Source organism: Sylvia atricapilla, chromosome 19, assembly GCF_009819655.1.
Source record: "Sylvia atricapilla isolate bSylAtr1 chromosome 19, bSylAtr1.pri, whole genome shotgun sequence".
NCBI classification, from domain to species: domain Eukaryota; kingdom Metazoa; phylum Chordata; class Aves; order Passeriformes; family Sylviidae; genus Sylvia; species Sylvia atricapilla.
In genome coordinates this window covers 10,589,652-10,612,307 of record NC_089158.1, presented here as the reverse complement: position 1 = coordinate 10,612,307, position 22,656 = coordinate 10,589,652, and the positions used below count along the sequence as shown (strand labels likewise).

The following is a 22,656-nucleotide window of genomic DNA, read 5'->3' as shown; positions in this document are numbered from 1 at the left end:
AAAAGTCTCCATATCATGTTTTAGTCTCTACACCAGAATAGAGGAATTACAGCTGCCAAGGGCAGGGAAAAGAGCCTGTTCCTTACCCGGGTACCTGGAGCACAGTCTGTTACAGACCCAGGTTTTGTGGTGCTTGATTATTCCCATGTTTTAGATTTGTCCATACAAAGTTTAGGTTAGCTTAGAACCTGGAGCCTCTCAGATGAAGAGTTCTGCTTGGGGCTCAGCTTTGTTTGAGGAGCAGCTGGGGAGGAGAGATCTGAGTTGTGTTTGAAAATTCAGAGTCTGACGTGTCAGCGTCAGCACCACACTGAATGTCAAATTTTGTGACTGAAATGTTCTCAAACAGCTGCTAGAGGAGCTGTGGGCCTTGCTGGGGTTTTCCTTCCTCGTCCTGCATTGTTGGTGGGAGAGTAGGACAAAAAGATGTCTGTAAAGGGAGGTGTGTGTGTGTGTATTTTGATTGCACATATATGTATTTATTCATACATTTTAAAAAGGAGAATTAAATAGATAAGCTATGTAAAGCCACAGCCCTGTGATTAAAGCACTTGTACCAGATGAACCACAATTAGAATAAACTGTCATTAAAGTTTGATACTGTCACGGAATGATGGTAACTGAGGAGTTTAAATTTAAAAGTAAATATGTTCGAGTAGGCGATGCATATGTTTGCTCTGACTCTTTCTGGGATGGAAGCCCCAGCATCTGTGACAGTGAAAAGCCAATTAATTTGTGTTTCCTTGTGTTCACACTCCTGCTTTTCTGCTTGGTGGTGGTTGTGAGTTCCTGTGCTCCGAGTGCTGTGTTTGGGATCATTGCAGTCCCCTGCCGAGGCCGGAGCCCGCCGTGGGCACGGCTCTGCCTGGGAGCACTGGAGAGATGGAACTTCACTGTTCCCTCAAGGGTCACTCTTCTGCCCCTTTGTGGTCCAGAGCCCCGGGCTCCCTGGGAGGCGGCTGGGACACGGCCCCGCTGTCCCCACGGTGTCCCCATGGTGTCCCTGCACTGTCCCCACGGTGTCCCCACACTGTCCCCATGGTGTCCCCACGGTGTCTCCACACTGTCCCCACAGTGTCCCCACGGTGTCCCCACGGTGTCCCCACAATGTCCCCACACTGTCCCCACGGTGTCCCCGCAGTGTCCCCACGGTGTCCCCACACTGTCCCCACACTGTCCCTACACTGTCCCCACGGTGTCCCCACAGTGTCCCCACACTGTCCCCACAGTGTTCCCACACTGTCCCTACACTGTCCCCACGGTGTCCCCACACTGTCCCCACAGTGTCCCCACGGTGTCCCCACACTGTCCCCACGGTGTCCCGACGGTGTCCCCACGGTGTCCCCACACTGTCCATGTTGTGTGGGTCAGGAGCTGCCTGGCTTCTGCAGGTCAGAGCTCTCTGCACCCTGCTCAGCACCAATGCCACATTCCCAGTGCCAGCGTTCCCAGTGCCACATTCCCAGTGTTGGCATTCCCAATGTTGGCATTCCCAGTGCCACATTCCCGGTGCTGGGATCTCTCAGCTCCAGTGCCACATTCCCGTTCCAGGAAGGGAGGGGCTCACTGCTGGGTTCTGTGGGGTGTCCCCACTGCAGGGTGAGCCCCTGGCTGCGGACAGGGGCGATGGGAATGATCTCCTCCTGCCTCCTGCTGGGCTCTGCTCTGCAGCAGGGAGGATTTATCCCACAGCCCTTGCTCTGTCCCCAGCCTGCTGAGGCTGAGCAGATCCCAGTGTGCCGGGACAGGGATGTTGGTGTGTGTGCAACAGCTCATTGGGAATAAAGGTGGTGAACAGTTGGTCAGAACAGCAATTGCTGTTCCTGTGCCTTGGGCTGGGCAGGGGCTGGATATCTGCCTGCATGGGTGAGAAGAATTTTTCATGCCCAGCCTCCAAAATGAAAGTGAAATTTTGAGCAGGGTCTGTTTTGGATCTGTTGGTATTGAATTCATGTGGTTTCTGGTTCTTCTGGATTGGTAATAATGCTGTAATTTACGTGGCTTTTTAAACTGTGCAGCTCAGTGTTTGTGTGACTGAGATTTTTGTGGTTTTTTTCACCCACTCTGATGAGCAGAGGCTGTGCTGGTCCCTGGTCCCTTCATGGGACCCTCAGTGCACCGTGGCTGTGCTGCCCAAAACTGCAGAACACTCACTGGTGTCTTCAGAGCCAGGGAAAAGCACCTTTGTCACCCGATAGTCCTGGCGTGGGAGAGCCCTGGTGCTGCTCAGCCATTTGGGCTGCCCCAGGACAGTCCTGGGGACAATTCCAGGGCTGAGGACGGGGCAGCTGCTGCCCCCACACCTCCCAGAGCTGTGAGTTCAAAATAAAATCCGTGAATTGGATTTCTGCGGTAGGTGCTTTACGTTACACGTCAAACATGATGACTTTGTCTCAGCTTTATTTAGAGCTACGTATTGCTAATGCAAAAAGGTAGCAATTAAGTAAAACCCCTTCTGCTGATGCTGTGCACAGCCCGGGTTGCTGCTGGCCGTGCTGCACATTTGCTGCTCCCCAGAAAAGCAATCCAGAAATGAAGTGTTTGTTTCTTTTTAAGGGGCTTTTGACTAAATTCTTTAATTTCACTGGCTGTCAAGGTAGTGTTAAGTAAAATAGGTTTGAACTGCTGTAGTTTTTGTGTACTGGACTAGATGTCAGAAACCTTTGCCATCACTGGAAATTCTGTCACTCTGGATTTACTATCTGTTTCCCACAGCTGAATTCCTGAGCAGTGTGATTTAACACCTTGGCTCTCCATCAACCAGGCCTGGCATTTATTTGAATGCATTACACCACTGGTTTCCATAAACTATTTTACAATTGTTTCATATAAATGACTGTTTATTTCTACAAAAACCATCTGTATTTCTGTGGAGAGCGGCAGATAACTGCGTGTAAAATTCGGTAATGTCACAACAGTGCAAGTTAAGGAAAAACAGATTGGGCTAAAAAAAAAAAAAAACCCCTCTCGTGCTTGTGTGCAATGTTAAAAGTTTGTTTTCACTATTTAAATATCTTTATTTATTAAGCACTATTTGCATTTGTAATGATAAAAATCTTTATTCCACTTCAGAGGTGTTGAGGGGCTCTGGGGAGTTTTAGCGGATAAACAGATTTAAGGCGTCCTCGCAGCAGCAGGATTGGAGATGTAAACATTCTGTCTGCAGCCGGTTCCTCTCGCACTGTTTACATATTTTCCGTTGTTTTATTGTCATTGCCAAGCACACAATGGAATCCTGCCCCTTCTGTCGTGTTCTAAGGAAGCTCCCACAGAAGGAGGCCAGAGCCCTCTCTCTCCCTGTTCCCACTTTCCCTGCTCTCTGCAGTGGGGTGATCCTGCTCATCCCTCAGCCCCAGTTGGTGTTGGTCCAGTGCTCATCCCCAGGGGATGTCCAGCATCCATAGGGAGCCAGGTTCCCCCAGACCTCCCTGGAGGGATGAGGAGCTGCCTCGCTTTCCCTCCTCCCAGCCAGCACCCAAGGAGCCTCCACACTGAGCTATTTTAATGCCTCCATCTGCTGCCCATGTGCTGGCAGAGGGAGCGCTGGAATCCAGCAGTCTTACACTTAGCACGACTGATACTTTCTGACAGACTATTTGAAATGATAGAAATACATAAATCTCCTCTTTTTTATGACCTTGTAATAGCTGCAACATATTTCCAGCAAATATTTTCTATAGCAATAATAAAAAAGCGATAACAAAAAAATAAATATAAATATAGTTTAAACTCGAGCGGAATCGCGCTTTCAAAGCCCAGGGATGGAGCAGCAAAGCAATAAATCACAAATCCTTGTGAAAGGAGGGACTTGAAATGGAAAGTCCCACAGACATCAGTGTTAAGTGTTTATCAACAGGGGTTTTTTGTCTGCTCTGCTGCCTGTGGACAGTGCTCGGTTCCCTTTTGCTTGTTCCCTCCCGCCCAGTGTGTCACTGTGGCTGTTGGGCTGTGGCTGCCTAACTGTCCACATTTCTCATTTTTTCTTTGGGGTTTTTTTTGTTTCTTTGGCGTTTTGTTTTTTGAGGGATTTTGTTTCTTTGGTTTCTTTGGGTTTTTTAATTTTCCTGTGTTATTTCCCCTGCCCAGAGAAGCTGTGGCTGCTGCCCCTGGTCCCTGGCAGTGTCCAAGCCCAGTGTCCTGGGCTGGTGGAAGGTGTCCCTGCCGTGGTAGGGGAAGGGAGGAGATGAGGTTCCCTTCTCCCTGAGCCATCCTCAGGGATGGTGCCGTGGCTCTTGCAAAGCCCCAGAGCAGGCAGCAGTGTCTGAGGTGTGCTGGGGGCACCCCTGACACCACCTTCAGCCCGAGTGAAGCCACTCCAGCAGCTCTGGGCTGGGCTGTGGTGGGGCTTGGGGAGGGAGCACAAGGACAGACAGGTTTGTCTGGGCTTTCTCCCCAGGCAAACTGTGAAATTGTACCAGGAAACCCCAGCAAGGAGCAGAATCATGGATGGAATGGCTGTGGCAGAGCAGGCTGTGCTCCTGCAGGCTCTGGAGGAGCCAGAGGCCATCAGAAAGGGCTGCTGGGTTTGCCATGCCATGCTTAGGTTCCCAAAAAAGATTCCACAAAGGCTCATAAAGCAATTAAGCTGTCACAGGATGAGAAGGAGGATCCTCACATGGATTAATAATTGATTAAAAGACAGGAAACAAAGAATAGGAATAATGGCCCTGGGTGATTAGTAACTAGGTTACTGGTGGAGCTCCAGTGGAACTGGTGGAACCTGCATTGTTCATTAATGTGGGGCATGGAAAGGATGTGAATGCTGATGTGACAAAATGTGCTGTTGATACAAAAGAGGTAAGAATAGTGCAAATAAAAGCTGTCTGTGAAGCGCTGCAGAGGTATCCACAGTGCTGAGTGACAGGACAATAAAACGAGAGAGGGAATTCAGTGTCAATGAGTACAAAATAATATACATGGTGAAAAGCAACTGTAACTATATGTGTACAGTGATGGGCTCTAATTACCTTCCATCAGCCAGGAAAAGTATCCAGCATCATCACGGGTACTTCTCTGAACATTTCAGCCCCATGTAGGAGCAGGCAGAAAGACAAATGGAACATCAGGAACTGAATCCATAAATCCCAAGACGTTCCCACATCTTAATTGCTATATTTTGTCTGAAAAAAGAGAAGTGAAGAGATGCAGAAAGGGATGAGTGTGGAAATGGATCAGGCACATGAACTGAGGAGCAGATGCTGAGGAGGGAAGGGCTTTTGTGGTGTGGAACAGGCACAACTGGGTCCAGAGGTGTCTGTGAAGTGCAGGTGGTGGGGACAGTGAATTGGGAAGGTTTTATCCTGGTGGTTCAGAGACTGGAGCTGCCACACTGGGGTGGCAATGGCTCATTGGAACAAAAGGAATACTTTTCCTCGTGCAGTGTAATAAATTCAGGGGGTAAATGTCGTGGAAATGGGGAATTCAGAAATGTTTTGGACAAATGCATGGACTGTAAAGGGAACAGAAACAGCTGATACAGGTGAAACTGGGGTGTTGGTGGGAGTTATGGGAGCTCTTGAAGGTGAAGAGAGGGATATTCAGGCATAGGGATGTGTTTTGTTGCAGAGAATGATGCTCTAAAATAAAGCCTCAGTTTTCAACAATTTGATGCTTTTTGTTAATACTGGTCTTTTTCGTTTAGGTTTGACAACTCCACAAACATTAAATACTCTTTCTATAATCCTTATTTCACCCTAGTAACTAGTTTGGAGATGGAGAAGGCTTTGGTTGGGGTTTTGTTTGAAGCCAGGTTCCCTGTTGCAGTGTTAGTATTGTTTATTGTGCAGATTCACCCCTGACCGTGGCATTCTTCATTGCTATTGAAAGTTAATGGGGGAAAAATTGCATTCCAAACATTTGAACCCGTAGTAGCCATGGCTGAACTTAGTTGATCTCTGGTGATCGGTTCAATTTAGTTACGATTTTTAGCCATTAGGCTGGGGCTGAATGATGGTGATTTGGTTGAGGCCAAATGTCTGCAGAAAATTGGCTGTTTGATAAGAGCCCTGTTATCAGAGGGGGATACTTTCTCATTTACATTTAGATGAGTATTGATTATTTATTTACTCAGAGAAGTGAGATTCGTTCCCAATCTTATCTCTCTAGTCTCTGCTTGTCAGCAGAAAGAGAGAGAGAGCTCCTGACAACAGCCCAAGATAACAGCACTTTGTAGTGGAGATAAAAGTTGGAATGGGCCTTTTTCTAGTCTTGACTGAAAGGATAAGTTTTAAAAATTAGAACTGATGGGTCATGCTTTCAAAAGCCCTTTCTGAAAGCTTTGCAACTTAAATGGCAACAGAATTGGTTTGTTGGTGTGTGTGTGGCCTTTCCCTTCTACAGGGGGGACCCTTAATTTGATTATAGGGTGGGCTTCTTCCCAGGCACCTTTGTGTGCCCGTAGGGAAACTGTGGATTTTGGGGTCTGTTTCCTGGTTTCTGATTCCTGATGAAGATTCCTGTCTGTAAAGGGGTGAAGTGAAATGGCCAAGTGGGTGTCTATGGGCAGAGTCCATGGGGAGAGTGGTTCCACAGGGGGTGAGATGGAGTGTGGGGTGCAGGATCACCCACAGGAGGGCTGGGGAGCCCTGGGGGCTGCAGGGAGGCTTGGCTTGGGACACTGGCCAGGATTTTAAAGGTTTCTTTTACAACTGCACTGAACATTTGCGTGAGATTACAGAAATCCATAAAATCCATCTTTGGTATTGCCACTTGAAAATTTGTTGAAATTCACGGAGCAGGATTCCATTAGTAGACCATTAAATAATCCAATATTCCTACTACAGTGACATCATTTGAACTTGTGAGAGAAGCCTCATAGTAAAACTCCTCCACAGACTCAACCTAACATTCTTCATCTGTTGGGAAGCAGAGGTCATGTAAATGTGGATGGATATTTAAAGCATAATTGAAGAGTAGATGCTCTCTAAAAATCCATTTACACTTTTTATTCATTTCTCAGTATTTACTTTTTTATTCATTTCTCAGCATTTCCTGATTTTAAGGAGTTATCCATAAGGCAGGTTGACCTGGTTCCTGCTCTGGAGCTCTATTTCCCTGCTTCATTAGCAGATTTAATGCAGGCTTGACACAAACTGGGTAAAACAATTTACCTGATCCTGGAATTCTCAAGCTGCTCCAGGTGAAAATGATCCTGTGCCACTGCAGGTGTCGAGGGGGGTGATCCTGCTGGCTCTCCTCAGGGCTCAGCAGCGTGGGGCAGTCTCTGGAATTGGATACACACAGAGGGAAGCCTGCCTGCATTTAACCCTCCCCTCGAGGTGCAGGGCTTTGGGACTGGGCACCAGCAGCACAGATGTTCAGATCTGTGCCAGCACTTCCCTGGGGTGTAGCTTGGCAATCTCTGGAAGGTGCTTGGGATGAACAGACAAAGCCATTGGGTTTTACTGTCACTCCTCCTGTTCTTAAACCTACACCAGATTTTAAATTGATTTTAAAATCTCAATTTTAAATTGATTTACTGCTTTGAGATTTGTTTCAATTCGGTATATTTTGCTTCTGCCTAACAAGCAGGCCTCTGTTTATCTAATTTATTTGAAATCTGAATTGTTAATCACATTTCCAGTGGCCAGGAGAGGAGCAGTGATGGTGCTGGGTCTGGTTGCCTTTCCCTGTGCTGCAGAGGCTTTGGCAGCTCCTCGTGCCATCACTGGGTGTGCTGGGCAGGGTGGGAGCTGCTGGGGCTCCTCCTGTGTCCTGCACAAAGCCTGGCACTGCATCTGCTTTGGGAAGCACTGGGAATGAGGAATGTCCATAAAGCTCCACTCGGGGAGGGAACGTGCCCAGGCCAAGCAGCCAGTGCCTCACGTGGCTTTGAGGAGATGGAATGAGAAGCTGTAATTGAAATTCTGCTGTAGTAAATTTAAAATTAATTGGCTAACAAATTCCATTCCTTAGGCATGCCATCTGAGGCTGGAAGACTTAATTTTTTTATATATTTTAAATATTTCATCATATATGTGCTCGTAATTCAAAGTCAGCAAACAGCAATCTTTTAAGTACTGGTGAAGAGGGAATAGATTTTGTTGTTTCAGTTCTTGTTTTTTTGTTACTTTGAGACCTGGTTAAAGGGGCTTTGAATTAATTAATATTTTTTCAGATATCTGTTCAGATTATTTTACTGGATTATATGGATAATACATAGTTCTCACAGCTGAGAAGTTGGTGTACACCTCAGCTCTCAGGTGTGAGCAGGAGTGGAGCGAGGACAGGAGGGCATTGGCCCCACCAACTCCTGCCCTTGGAATGGGTTTTTCTTCTTGGGGGTCCCTCCTGGAACTTGGTGCATTTGGGTCTCCCCCCACCCCACCGGGGCCTCTCCAGCCACTGCCAGGACAGCAGGGCTGCACCTGGGATTGGGTCAGAGCTTCCTGGGTTTGTTCCAGTTAAGGCATGTAGTTTAAGGATCCATTCAACTAAAAGATTTTTTTTTAAATGGCCTGTTTTTTAAAAAAACTATTTTGATACGTTTTCTGTAGTTGTAAAGCAGCTTTTTAAGTGGTTTTGTCCTTACTTCGGGGATTTGACTGGAGAAGGAAGAAGTTGGCACCTGAACCTTCAAGATCTACTGTCAAAATGTGAAAATAATTCATTCAAAGCAGCAGCAGCATCTGTCCCTCTGTGTGATGCAGTCCTTAGGGAAGGGCTGATTTCCTCCCCAGCTATTTCCTAGTGCTCTGTGCAGGCAGGAGGGATGGGCAGCAGGGAGCAAACACAGGGGAGATGCCCAGAAAATCCCCCCTGGCTGTAGGGCGAGGTGTGAGCTCCTGCCCTGCAGCACAGGGGTTTGTGCTGGCTCACCTGGCCTAGGAACAGCGTGGGGATGTTGGACAGGTCACACTGGGGACAGCTGATGACAGCAGGAGTGTGTTGGCTCCTTCCACACCATCCTCCAGCTTCTGCCAGGGCCCTTCCTTTGGCACAGAGACACCAACCCTCACCTGCTCTGCCCTGGGCTGCAGTAACCTCGGGTTAGTTGAACGTGCTAAGCCATCACTTTGTTAGAAAACAGATGATTTTACAAGTTACTTTATGTTTCAGGTCCTCAGTATCGGCTGGAGAAGCAGAGTGAACCTAATGTCCCAGTAGATTTAGACTGTACCTTGGAGAGCCAGAGCACTTTGGAATTCTGCCTTGTCCGGGAGAACAGTATGTTTCCCCTTTTCACTTTTGCTCTTGTAAACTGCTTAAACTCACATAAGTTATGTATTTTGGAACACAAGCTGTACTGTCTGGGCAAGTACATTTTGATGAGACTCTCTGTCCTGAGGCACTTCTCCGTGGTGCCAAAACAATATTCCAGAGGGAAATGATGGATTTCATACCTTTAGTAAATAGTCTGCATCCTGTTTATCACTTCATGATTAATCTTTTGCTGTTAAACTCTGCTCTGTAAAGTTATGACCAACCCTGGAAACCACGAAATATGAACCTGTCTGTGATGCAGACTGCTCAGTGAGTCGAGGGGTTGGTCTCAGGGTGTTGTGCCGTGTCACTGTGGCTGTCACAGGCACTGGGGCTTCTAATACAACTTAAAGAAATCAGCCATGCAGAAATAACTAGAGCAGTTTGATGATTTTTGAAGTGCCAGACAAATAATCTTCTCTCCAGCTCTGCTCAAATATTTTTTGTTCTATTACTGTTTTAATGATCCTAATATTTATTCCCTGATTTGTTTCTTTACGTGAAACAATATGAAACTTTAAAAAAAGGGCATTTAACATTGATTTGTGTTTGTTCCCCGTGGCCTTTTGGTCCATTCTTCATCCTTTCCAACAGCCATGCTCTCAGTTTTGGTGTTCTTTCCTTCCATTTTGTGTAAAAGTGTTGATTGTACTAATGAGTGAAGCCAGTCACAGCCCTGCCCTGAGCCAGGAGCAGTGCACACAGCCAGAGTAAGAATCTGCTTCAAGTAGTGGAACAGATTTTTCTTTCTGTGCAAAGGCTGAACCTTTCAATTGATGCTTTTTTGGCCACAGGAATTGTATCTTACCCCAGACTGGCAGCAGAGCATCCCCACAGCAGCCCTGGTTGCAGCAGAAGTGAGACACAGCAGGAGCTCCCAGTGCTGCTGGGGCTGGGATTAACACTCACACCTTTGGCTGCTGCTCTCCCAAAATATTCCCGGAGCTCCTGGTTCATTTCTTCATAAAACAGTTCGGAGAAATTGTAGGAGAGACCTTACAAGAGGGAGCAGGGGGGCTGTGCTGAGGAAATGGAGCAGTTCTGACCTCACTAATCGAGTTGTGCTCCTCCACAAGCCAGAATTCCCCGACGTCTGCATCCCACCTATTGCTTTTGTATCGATTTTTAATCTGTAAAATGATGCACACTAGTCATACTTCCATGGGTTTTGCTTGTGATTTAAAATAACATTTTTTTTAAACCCAGGCTCTGTAATTAAAAGAATGCTGTAGATACTGCCTTTTTAATGTATTTTCATCATCTGTGGAGGAATCCAGGCTGGGGGCTGTAGCTGTATCTCCTGCAGGTCTCTGCTCTCACGAGTGATGGGTTCAGGTTGCTCCATTACTTAAAGAGTAAATCTGTTGGAAGTTTGTAAGTGGTGTAGCAGGAGGCAGCCAGTCTGCTCTGCTCCAGGAGAGCCTCAGGAGCCTTGGCTCAAGATAAATGTCAGTCAGAGTGTTGAGGGGACTCTTTTCCCTTCTCCTGAAGCCCTTTTGCTGCCCTGCTCCCCTTCCCTGCCAGCCAGGGGACACCAAAGTGAGCCCTGCTCCTCCACGGAGCCCAGGAGAGGTGTGGGATGGATCCCTGAGGATGGGGGTCCCAATTCCCTAAACTGAGGGGGGTTCCTGCCCTCATTTAGCAGCCAGTGAGCATGACTGGAGCCCTGCTGGGATGGGCACTCCCGTGGCAGGTGACCCTGCCCTGTCCCTGCTTGGGGCTGGGAGCTGGCCCTGCACACAGGGGCTCAAGGACAGTGAGGTTTGTGAGGTCAGTCACAATCCTGCCTTGTGCAGAGCCTGGCTCCCCCCTGCACAGTCAGAAAATGGATTTTGGGGTGTTGGGAGCTATCTTTTGGCATGGCATTAGACTACAAACATTGACAGTTTTGCACTGTTAATAAAATAATGGCTTGACAATCCTATCAGCAAACTGAAATATTCACCTTGTGCATTCTGTCTTGATTTGAGATACTTTTAGCTTTGATATGCCCATCAGAAAAAAACTCTGTTGTAACAGCCATTACTTGTAAATGTGCTCTTCGTAGTCTCATAGTCATTTATAAATATATATATGGATGATGCCAAGCATCTGCTGGGAGAAGAGCAGCCACATTCCTTTGGGCAAAGAGAAAGTTTATATTTCAGGGTATTAAATGAAACAAAAACTTTCCATTATTAAGAAATATGTATGGAGAAATCCCCTTTCCATCCAGCATTTACTAATAGCATTCAAGCTAATAAACTGCTTCCAGTGTGCAGAACTTTTAACTTGCACAATGATTTATCTTTAAACTGAAAGCTGCACTTTGTAATGTGAAATGCCTTTTTGTGTGGTAGGAAGCCGTTCATGGCTAATTTAGTTTTATTCTTGCCATCTTACTTCTGGAAAGTTCCTCTTTCTCATTTTATCATTAGATAGTAATTAGTATTCAAGGGAAATTGGTCTTAATATATTAAAATTGGTTTAGTGCCTTTAGACCTATAGCAAAGCCAATGTCTTATTGGAAAATGTAATTGGGGACTCTGTGTATGTAATTAATTGTATTGCAATTAAGAACTTTCATTAAGCAATATTCTAGTACATTAAAGTAATAAGGGACATTTTTGCAGTGCAGTTAACTTTGTGTTTTGTTGTTTTATGGAGGAGATGCAGGTTCACTTGCTCTTCCATAGGCTGGATGTGTGATTTCAGTATTGTGGCATTCCTGAGGTGTCATTTTTATCTGTGCCCCAGTGCAGGGGTCCCTGTCAGAGCTCCTGCTTTAGCTGAGTCCCCAGAGGAGGAGCCTTCTGCTTTAGCTTCTGCCTTTGCTCCAGCTCACGGGTCTGGTGCTGTTGTTCCTTTGCCGTGGGGCTCATTTGGAAATCAGGATGTTCAGTGAGATTGGCCCTGGTGACTGATCTCATTCTGTTCCACTCAGGTCTGTCCTGGGGGCTGTGTGGGCAGCCCAGGGGCAGTTCTGCCATGCCCCAGCCCCTGTCCCAGCACAGGGTGCCACTGTCACCACCCAGTGTGGGGACAGGGTTGGGGACAGCCCTGTGGTTTCAGCCTGGAGGACAGTCCTGGCTGGCACTCACAGCAGTGCCACTGCCATCCTCCTGCTTCCCTGCCAGGCACACCACAGCCTCTCAAGATGCTGTTAAGTGCACCAAAAAGTTTGACATATCTCAGTGTATCTTTGGAGGAGTGCAGCGTGAGGGTTTGACATGATACATTATGATAATCCATAGTATAGAGACATTAACACAGGGGTCTGTGACAAAATGCATTGTAATGTCTCGGAAGGAGCCATTACAATTTATCTTGTCATTCTGGAGCATGGAGTGGTTGCAGTGTTAAGATGGCTCTGCATAAATTCACATGGAGACTGTTTAATTTGATTTTTGGAATCCTTTCAAGTCGAATGGCTCAGCCCAATTCGTAGCTTAACCCTTCAGTGTCCCCCAACAGAGAGGCTGTGGGGTGTGGGGAGGGCAGGACTGGGGAGGCTCTGGTGGAGCTCTGGGATCTGGGAATCTCCTGCTTTGTGCTCTCCATGTGGTTTTGGACTCATTTAACGGCAGATGCTCACAGTGGTGTAATGTTGAGACCACTCCAACATTCTCAGGCAAAATTAATGCTGAAAAATCTGACAAGTTGGTACCTGCTTTGCTGGAGCTTTAAGATCTGTACTAAAACTCCATCATCTCATCTTCCCATTATTAAAATTTCAGTGAAATATAAAGTTTTCATTAATCTCCTGCAGCAAATTTAGTTCTCTGAACTGGCAGTTGGTTCAGCTTTTAGGACTACATTAGCCAGGATATTAAACAAAACGTGTCATTCCTCAGGATCTCCTGTAAGAAGCTAAATCAGTTTTCAAACATATTTATGCCACTTTATCTACCAGCATCTGAATGATCATTTGAGCTGAGGTGCTTTATTAGCAGCTGGCATCGAAATTACTCTGTGCAATTATATATTGCATTATAGTAATGTTGAAATTGGTGTTAATCCAACGTCATAAAATGTAAAAAATCTTTAAAGTGTGTTATATTTTTTCAGTAATTGGCATTTTGGCTTAATGAGTTGTTGCCTTTTATAAAGGCAGTACCTGCAGTGGTAATGAGAATACTAATCAGTAAATAAAGTGCAGCTTCACACCAGGCTGCTGCTGGCACACAGGAGCCCTGTGCTGGTGCTGCACTGAGGGTGGCACCTCTGGGGACAGACACCTCTGGGTGACTTCTGGGCACCTCTGGCCCCTCCCTGGGCTCCTGGCTAGGTGGTGGGGGGTCCCCCTGCTCATCCCCTGGGGCAGCTGCAGTGCAGGGCTGCCTGTGCTGCTCTTCCTGCAGCCACAAACGACTGCCATCGTGCCCTCAGTGCCTTGGTGCCTGGCCTGGGGTGGAGGGTGACATTTCCTCCTCCCAGGGACAGGCAGCTGAGCGCTCAGTGCTCCCTCAGCCAGCACCAAACCCCCCTTTCAGGGCTGTGCCCTTGTCTTGCAGGTTCCAGAGGAGAAGAAGTCTCAGAGGAGGATCCCCAGATCGATATTGCCACAGTCCAGGACATGCTCAGCAGCCACCACTACAAGTCCTTCAAAGTCAGCATGATCCACAGGCTGCGCTTCACCACGGACGTGCAGTTAGGTGAGTGAGCTGTGCCATGGCTCAGAGCAGCTCCCAGCCCTGGGTGTCTCCTGCAGCTCCCAGCCCTGGGTGTATCCTGCTCCCAGCTCTGGCTGTGTCCTGCAGCTCCCAGCCTGTGTCCTGCTCCCAGCCCTGCCTGTGTCCTGCAGCTCCCTGCCTGTGTCCAGCTCCTAGCTCTGGCTGTGTCCTGCTCCCAGCCCTGCCTGTGTCCTGCTCCCAGCCCTGCCTGTGTCCTGCTCCCAGCCCTGCCTGTATCCTGCTCCCAGCCCTGGGTGTATCCTGCTCCCAGCCCTGCCTGTGTCCTGCAGCTCCCAGCCTGTGTCCAGCTCCCAGCCTGTGTCCAGCTCCCAGCCTGTGTCCAGCTCCCAGCCCTGCCTGTGTCCTGCAGCTCCCTGCCTGTGTCCTGCAGCTCCCAGCCTGTGTCCTGCAGCTCCCTGGCCACCCCAGCCCACTCTGCAGCAGTCATTAGCACCTCAGGCCGTTCTCTCATGGCGCATTTCAAAGTGTTGCTGGCATTTCAGCAGTTAAAAATATTGCTTTCAGTCGAAAATACTTCAGTATTTTTATTATCCCCAATCAGTTGCACATGTTGCCTCTGAACGAAGGCCATTATTTAATGACCTCGTCGCTTTTTTTCAGTCTAGGCTTCCTAATGGAAAGCTTCTTGCCAACTGTTTTGTTATTTTTAAATGAGGCTTTGCAAAATTGGGAGTTATTGGGTTTTTCCTTTTCTGAGACTGAAAGATTTTTAACGACCTGGTGGAAATTTGAGGTGGAACAAAATAAACGAGCGTTCTCTAAAGGTTTTATATTGTCCTTATTGGCTTGCTGAATGCTTTTGAAAACCCGAAGGCCAAGGGCTGACAGAATTCTGAATTATAAAAGCCCCATTACTGTTTTAAAATGATTGAATGGCTTTTTATCTTTGTGTTTAAATTGTGAAAATTTGATTAATGATGCATTGGTAGGTGACCTGTGACATTCCTCCAAATACTTCCATAAAGAAATGATTCAGCAGTAAGATATTAAGTGCCATAATGTTTACAAAATACATTCGTTCTGTAGAATTCAGAATTGTTAATTTATACCAACTCCTGTATTATTGTCACTACAGTCTCTTCATTCTTCCATCCTGAAGCACATGTAAGAGTACAGGACTGTGAAATTCTCACAGAAGGAGGTTTTTTTGGTTTATTTTGAGCTGTCTAGTTAAGGCAGGATTTATCTGCTGGTGCTGGAGCAGGGCAGTGCTGGGCATGTTCTCTGCATCTCAGCAAACTCTCGGGGTGTGATAGTTTGCTTCCAGTGAAGTTTGACTCACTGTATCTGGGAAGTGTCAGAAATGAGAGCTTGAAAAGGTCGTGACAGATCACTAAAGATAAATGGTTAAGGGAGAAGAGCTGTTAAATGAAACAAATGGCTTAACTTGTGCAGCAGTGGTGGAGCTGACCCTGCCCAGTGCTGTGAGGACCATAAAATTTCCCTTTTATAACAATCTCTGAACTTGCCTCATTTTGATGGCAGCTGCACTGACAGTGGGGTTTTGTAATCTAATTATTTTTTTAAAAAATCAAAGAAAATCCTAGCAGGGTGTTCAAACCTTGGGCAAATGTAGAAAATCAAAACCTTTCAATGAAGTCTGAGTAAGCTCCTGGCATTTCTCCTGGGTTTTTTAAAGACAGTAAAAGAGCAGGATTGGTAAAACGAGGGCTGAGAGGCTGTTTGGATTTGGGCTGATGACAGACTGCTTCTACCTCGCTGAAATGGAAAAATCAGGGGCTGATTTTTTGTCTTCAGTGGTAGTGACTGGCTGTGAGCTGTTCTCCAGCAGTTTGCTGATGGCCAGTTGCAAAGACTTTTCTTTTTGTGCCATCAGTTCTGTGTAGCAGCTGTAGCAGAGCAAGTGTTTCTCAAGGACCCCAAGAATCCTCTGTCATTCCTTTGCTCCTTGTTGGCAGATCAGTGGTGTCAGTGGCTGTGCAGGAGTGGATTGCACTTTTGGAAATGTTTTAGCTGTTTTGAGGCCTGATCATTGAATTTGAGACAAGGTTTATGAAAAACATGGGAATAAATTTGATTTTCTGTACGTTGTGCATCGCTCAGTGCAGTAAAAGGTGATGTGTGGATGGCCATGGGAGGAGTGCCCAGCCCTCTGAGTGATGGGGTTATTGCATTTAAGGTGGCAGTTTAAGGTCTGGGGTTTGTGTTTCAGCCCATATCACAGGGTAATGCACACACAGCAGCACTCTCAGCAGTTTTACAAAGGCTCTATCATGTTGTGGAGGAATAAGACACATTTACTTGTGTATTATATTAGCAGAACTAACAGGAGCATATTGTCTGGGAAAACGACTGCTGGCAAATATTTCAGAAAGGGGAGGGGGAGCTGCAGACCCCAACAAAGGGAGCAAGGACAGAACACTGTTACTGGACCCATACATTGATGGCATTCCTTTTGACAAAATGAACGAAATAAAAAAATAGTGGAAGGAGCATTTTTATTTGGGTTTTGAGCATGAGTGATTGGTGCTGCAAGACAGAGACTGCAGAAGCCACAGGCACAATACTGTTTTGATTTTAGGTTTCAACACATCCAGATTGTGAGAACAATAACACAAAAAGAGACAACATTCTTTGTCAATGCGCTCTCTGGATGTGGGTGAGCTTGAGCCAGCGATGTCGAGATACAGAAATAATGGATGAAGTATACAGCAACAATTTGCAGATAAAAATAATAGAAGTTAAAGTGTATTTTACATGATAAAAAAAAAGATGAAAGAGGAGGAAGTCTGTTCCATCTGAGATGGTTACAAAATGGTGAAGTAGCCTCTGCTGAGAAGATTGATGCAATGGGGAGTGACCTTGGCTTGGAGCAGGAGCTGGTGATGTATGTATGAGCATCTCGCTGCTAAATGGACCCAGATTTGTAGCACTAATATACATGGAAGCCCAGAACCAAACTCAGGATGGCAATAAATCAACAGCCACTTTGGGTGTCATTTCTGGTTTATATTCCACTATTGTTCTATCACTTTAATTCATGTCACTATCATCTGTTCATCTGGAACAGTTTTATATAATTTTCCAGTGGAGTTACCTGACAAATCCTATCAAATTAACAAGGTGCATTAACAGTATTGACTGAGTGTGAATTCTGAAGTTGCAGGACCAAACAGTGAAATTTTTTTGAGGATATTTATAGGGGTGATGCTCTTAGAGGAAAGGGATGGGGAACAGCCCTCACAACACGAAGAATTTGCACCTTTATTTTTAGAAGTTCCCCTGACTTTTTTTAAGTGAGAAAATGAGACTTTGTATCATCAACTTCCACATTTTCCTTAAACTGCAGCAAATACCATTTGGAATAATGAACCATTACAGTGAAATACCAACACCGATTTTACATAATCTGTCCAAAATTAAATCACAAACCAAAATGGGCTCCAGATACAGCCTCAGCCTACTCAAATTAGTGAGTTCCAGAAGCCTGGGTGTTAATTGGACTCTTGATACAATGCTTAATTGGAATGTGATCTCTCTGATGTGGGGTGTGTTTAGTGCCAGAGCACATTATTGGATTTAGTGGGGTGTTCCCATAACCCAGAGGGTGGGCAGGGCTGGCCTGGTCTTGGGGCTGCAGCCAAATCCCCCCCAGGTTCCTGCCTCGTCAGAACCCTCAGGAGGGAGAAAGTTTTCTGCTTTTTTTTTTTTTTTTTTTTTTTTTTTTTCCCCAGAGATGCAAGAGTTAAATGATATTTAAATACTTTTTTTTCCTATATCGCTTCCTTTTGTTGATGTCTCGTGAGCTTCACCCTGTAACTCACGTCACTGTTCTTAAGGCTCTGCATGCCTGGATGTGAAGAGCTGCCTGGGAAGTTTGTTCAGCTGTGTTCAGTTCCTGAAGTGCTTCCAGCAGGTTCCCCCCTGCCCTCTGCACTGCTGTGCCTCACCTCCAGTACCCTGCAGGTTTGGGCACCACAGTGTAAAAAGGACATGAGGCCATTGGGGAGCCTCCAAAGGAGGCCATTAGGGTGGGGAAGGGTCTGGAGGGGAAGGGGCACGAGGGACAGATGAGAGCACTTGGTTTGGAGAAGAGGAGACTGAGGTCAGAGCTCGCTGTGGGCTGTAGCAGCCTCACCAGGGGGAGCAGAGGGGCAGGAACCAATCTCTCTGCTCCTGTGACCAGTGACAGGAGTCAAGGAAGAGGCTCAAGCTGAGCCAGGGGACATTTAGGTTGGAAATCAGGAAAAGGATTTTCACCCAGAGCAGGGTTGGACTCTGGAACAAACTTCCCTGGAAAGGGATCCCAGCATCACCCCTGCCTGGGCTCAAGAGGTGTTTGTGTCTCAGGCACAGGGTGGGATTGTTGGGTGTCCTGTGGGACCAGCAGTTGGACTCTGATTCTGATGGGTCCCTTCCAACTCAGCACATTCTGCACCTCTGGCTCTGTTATTCTGTGAGTCCACGTGTGCTGTACAGCAGATGGAGTGGGGTGGGTGGTGACAGTGCCTGTGACACAGAGCACTGGTGACTGCAACACCAGCACTATCTCCTGTAAATCTCCTGTAGCTACTGCTTCCAGAAGGGCTCCGTATGCATTCAGAAGAATTCTTTCTGTGATATTTCTTTCTTTTGGTATGCTTATGCAGGAGAATAAAATGCAGATTATCAATGCAGTTTGATAACCATTTGCTTCTGGTTTCAAAAGCTCCTGAGCTTTCTGAAAGCCCAGAAGGGCAATATACCTTCAGCCCCTTTAAGATTTATAAAGTGTGTCAAACGGCTGATATGAAATCGGTTAAACAGATCACTGTTGTGGCTCTCTATTCTTTCTCATCTCAGGTATTTCTGGAGACAAGGTAGAGATAGACCCTGTTACTAATCAGAAGGCCAGCACTAAGTTTTGGATTAAGCAGAAACCCATTTCAATCGATTCTGAACTCCTCTGTGCCTGTGACCTTGCGGAAGAAAAAAGCCCAAGTGAGTAGTCCTTTTTATTTATGTTCTCTCTTCTCTGCCTCCCTGGATGTGCTCGATGTCCAAAGAATTATTGCTACCATGTCCTTTTCTTTCTATAGGTGTATTTTATTCATTACAGGATGTTTTTAATCTGACTCAATTCTGTTATAGAGAACACAGCATAAACAGACACACATTTTACGAGTGTCCTTTGATGCTGCTCTCAGCTAATGGCATCACTCAGTGTTTCTTGCCCACTGTCACACCAAGGGAACATTGGCTCTGCCCAGCTGTCTCCAGCCCAGCAGCACAGCCAGCAGATCCATGTTTCAACATAATTGCAGTTTTTTGGCACTTTTTAACTTCCAGGCTGGTTTTAAATGTCTTTGGTGTGACTGAAGATCTCAGACGTACAGTGTCAGCTCAGTCTGAATTTGCCCCAGCCCTGGCTGCAGAGTCACTGGGATGGAAGGTGCCACTCTGGGCATTCTGGTCTCTCGTGGTGGCCAGGCCAGGACAGCAGTGACAGGTCTGGGGACAGGCTGGACATCCCAGCTCAGTCATCACCCTCAGGGCAGAGCTGCCTCTTCAGAGTGCAGCTCCAAAAGCGAGGGCTTCTGCTTGTTGTGTCAGTAGAGCAATGAGAGTCTCTACCTGGAAAATTTGTTTTAAAAAGCACAGGATAGGCCCTAGGAGAACTGGGCAATGGCTCCCAGTGGGGCCAAAATGGAACTGCCTAGTATCAAAAAGTGACTGCAGTTCAAAAGCTCAGATGGATTTTATTGCACTTGTGCCTCTGCAGGGTAGTGAGATGCTGGTATTAAGTACTTATCTGCAAGGTGACAGAGAGGGAGAATTATGTGATACATATTTACAGAGGTAATGATCTGTTGAATTCTCTTGGAAGAGTAAATTTATGGCTGCCACAGATTTTATCAGCAATTATTGAACTATATCCTTCTCCCCTTCATTACCCCTTCCTACTCCATGTTCTTGGTTTAGTCATTGTCTTGCTTCTCTGTCTCTCCATCAAGATTTCATGGTCCTTGGGTAGGCACAATCCCAAGGAGAAGCTTCCCCAATGACCTGGTAGTCTGAAACATGTGAGGATTTTGTGTGCAGTGCAAGGGGCAGTTTGTGCTGGTAAATCCTGCCTCACCTCTCCACGTTTCACTGCAAATGCAAACGTTTGAGCCCACAAAACAAGGCTGCATTTGAAGAGTGGAATTGAAAGCTGAGGTTTCCAGTGCAGGGCACAATCCCTGCCCACCTCAGCCCTGTCCTGCCAGGACGGGGCTCTCCAGCCCCAGAGGCAGCACCTGCTGCTGTGGGGAATTATGTTTGTACCCAAATCCTGCCAACCCGGCAATTTCAGCCCCTAAATTTCTGCCCCCAAATTTCAGGAGGGCAGTTCCTGCACATGTGGACCATTGAGTGAAGAGTCACAGTGGCTTTGGAGAAGACACTGACAGATTGCAACCAAGGCAGCCATTACAGTACTGAGAGGCTTATTTGCTCGTTTTTGTGTGAACATCTTAAACTTCTCCTCCTAAATAATGGTTCAACACAGTTCCAAAAGGAGAAAATACTTCCTCCTGAAACTGCTGACCTTTTCCCAACTCACTAAAGATGTTCCAAAAGTCATTATTTTAGGCCAGCAGAAAAGACTTTTAGTGTGACATCTCAGAATGATGCATTTTGGGGAACTGAACAGCAGATCACTATCTCTTGAATTTTAAATGGAAAAAAGTTATTTTAGTAGCATAAAGGAATGAAACTCACTGTATTTCACAAGTTTTGTCTGTGATTTTTATCAGCACTGTGATGTATGTTTGTAGCAGAGTTTACATCAAAAATTATTCCCTGGTCTTTCTTGAATGAATTATTGCAAAGAGAGGCTGAGTACAGATAAGGTCTTTGAGTTGTGCAATATATTTTGTTTTCGTGTTTTTATCTCTTGTAACACAAACATGCTCCATCTCCTCTCTCAGAAGTGCTCCTGCTTGCCCATTTGTGTTGGGCTCTGGGTTTGGGGCTGGTTTCCCTCCCCAGACCCTCAGTGGGGTTAGAACCCAGCTGAGCTCTGCTCTGCTGCCCCGGGCTCTTGTGAAGGGTCTGGGCCAGCCTCCAAAGGGGACCCTACCCTTGAGTAAGGGCAAGGGGCATTGGGGATGGAGGGGGAGTGCTGGGGAGCACAGGGGAGCTGTGGAGAGCCCTGTGCACGTTTCTTTCCCTCTCTCTGGACTGGGTCGTGCAGAGAGGCTTTAGTGGCACCTGTGTGTGTGTGGAAGGGCTCAGCAGCTTCAGAGCTGATGTGGTGGGAATATTGATGGACAGCTCAGAGCTGTTCTGGACAAGCTGAGTTTTCCTGTGCTGCGAGTTCACAGAACTCAGAGCTGCCTTCAGTGAGGGCAGAAAATGGAAACAGAAAGCTCTGGCATCTCATTTGCCATTAGTGGGGGGATTGTAGGCAGGGGCAGCTGATGATTTTTGTTTGCCCTTGTAGTAGCCCTGGGTCAGAATTGGAAGTTTTATTTTTAAATTAAATCAGACTCCCTGGATTTAGACTGAGGGGAGAGTTAATGGCCCTGCTGGTTTGCTCCAATGCCATTAGAACCTGACAACGCTGGGCACGAACATCTTCTTTAAATCAGGTTCAGCCTGATTATCACGAGAGATTCTGAATGTTTTGAGTCTTGAAAGGAAGCATCCTATCATGGAGAAATAAGATTTAAGCCTTAATAAAGTAGTTGTCATTTTTATAGCTGAAAAGAGCTTTGTATCTCAATTAAGTGTACATAATATAAAGTCTTAAGGAAGCAACATAATACGTTTAATACAATTATATCCCTTTGCAATAGTGTAATTTAAAGGAAATCTGATTCTGGTAATGTCTCTTACATTACTTGGACAGGGGAGAAACTTCAGTGTCACTGCCCACGGTGCTCTGTGGTCCAAGTGGCCGTGATGGATGCCCAGGGCTGCTGGGCACTGCCTGAGCAGGGGAGGGCAGAGCCTGGGGCAGCCCCACTGTGCCACCACCCCTGATCAGCCAGGCACTGCCCAGGGCTCTCCCAGGCATCTGTGCTTTACACAACTGCAGGAATCGGATTTATTCCACCATTTACTTGAAACACTGAAATAACGTTCTCCGTGATCCTTTATCTGCCTTTTTGTGTTGTTGTTTTCATAAAGCAGAGACATCTCAGTTGCTTTGTCAAAATACCCCCAGTATGAAGGTAAGTCTGAACAAAGGTGTTCCCTAGGTCACGGAGTACACGGGTAACTTCAGTTCGTAATTTAATTGCCCGCTTTGCACCCTGAAGCTGAAGATTTCCTTTAAATTCTGATTCCATTGTTGCACTGGGGCTTAACAGAGTGTTAACCTGGTAATAGGCACAGGGCCTCCCCATTATATGTCTCGCTATCGAGCGGTTCTGCATGACTAGTTAAAAAAGATGGCAAGAAGATTAATGAAAGCTGCGAGTCCAGAAGGGGGGCAGGTACCTCGGTAAGACTTCCAGCGAGGAGATATTAGAGCTGAACCAGAGCTTGGCTTTTTCTTTATCCCGTGACCTTTGAACCTGCCTTACTGTCGAGAGCTGCCAGCCGAGCCGACGTTTTGATTGATGTTGCTACACGAGTCAGTCTTTCCCATTGAATTCCACATCTGCACGAAAATAGCTTTTCCAGCAGTATTCACCCTGGCTGCAAGTGATAGCCAGAGCCATGCCTGAACCCCCTTTATGTAGTTTTCATTTAAAGCTAAAGGTATTTGATGTTTTAATTCGGTGTCCGGTTCCTCCCGATTATGCACATTGGGTAATACTAATGTAATGGATTGGTAGTTGGGGTGTGGGAG

The 22,656-nt window shown here is 46.4% G+C and overlaps 1 protein-coding gene across 8 annotated transcripts in view; it reads left to right on the top strand.

Moving 5' to 3' along the window:
• The window catches only part of MAPKAP1 (MAPK associated protein 1), an 81,342-nt gene that overhangs the window by 50,983 nt on the left and 7,703 nt on the right, over window positions 1-22,656 (top strand). For 4 of the 8 annotated variants that reach the window (XM_066332999.1, XM_066332995.1, XM_066332997.1 and 1 more), the window contains 3 exons: window positions 9,058-9,165; window positions 13,695-13,835; window positions 18,678-18,815. In XM_066332999.1, the coding sequence (XP_066189096.1) occupies window positions 9,058-9,165; window positions 13,695-13,835; window positions 18,678-18,815 (387 nt within the window). Of the gene's footprint in view, window positions 1-9,057; window positions 9,166-13,694; window positions 13,836-16,416; window positions 18,130-18,677; window positions 18,816-22,656 lie in introns of those variants that run through there. The other 4 variants (XM_066333001.1, XM_066332998.1, XM_066333002.1 and 1 more) reach the window with 3 other exon arrangements.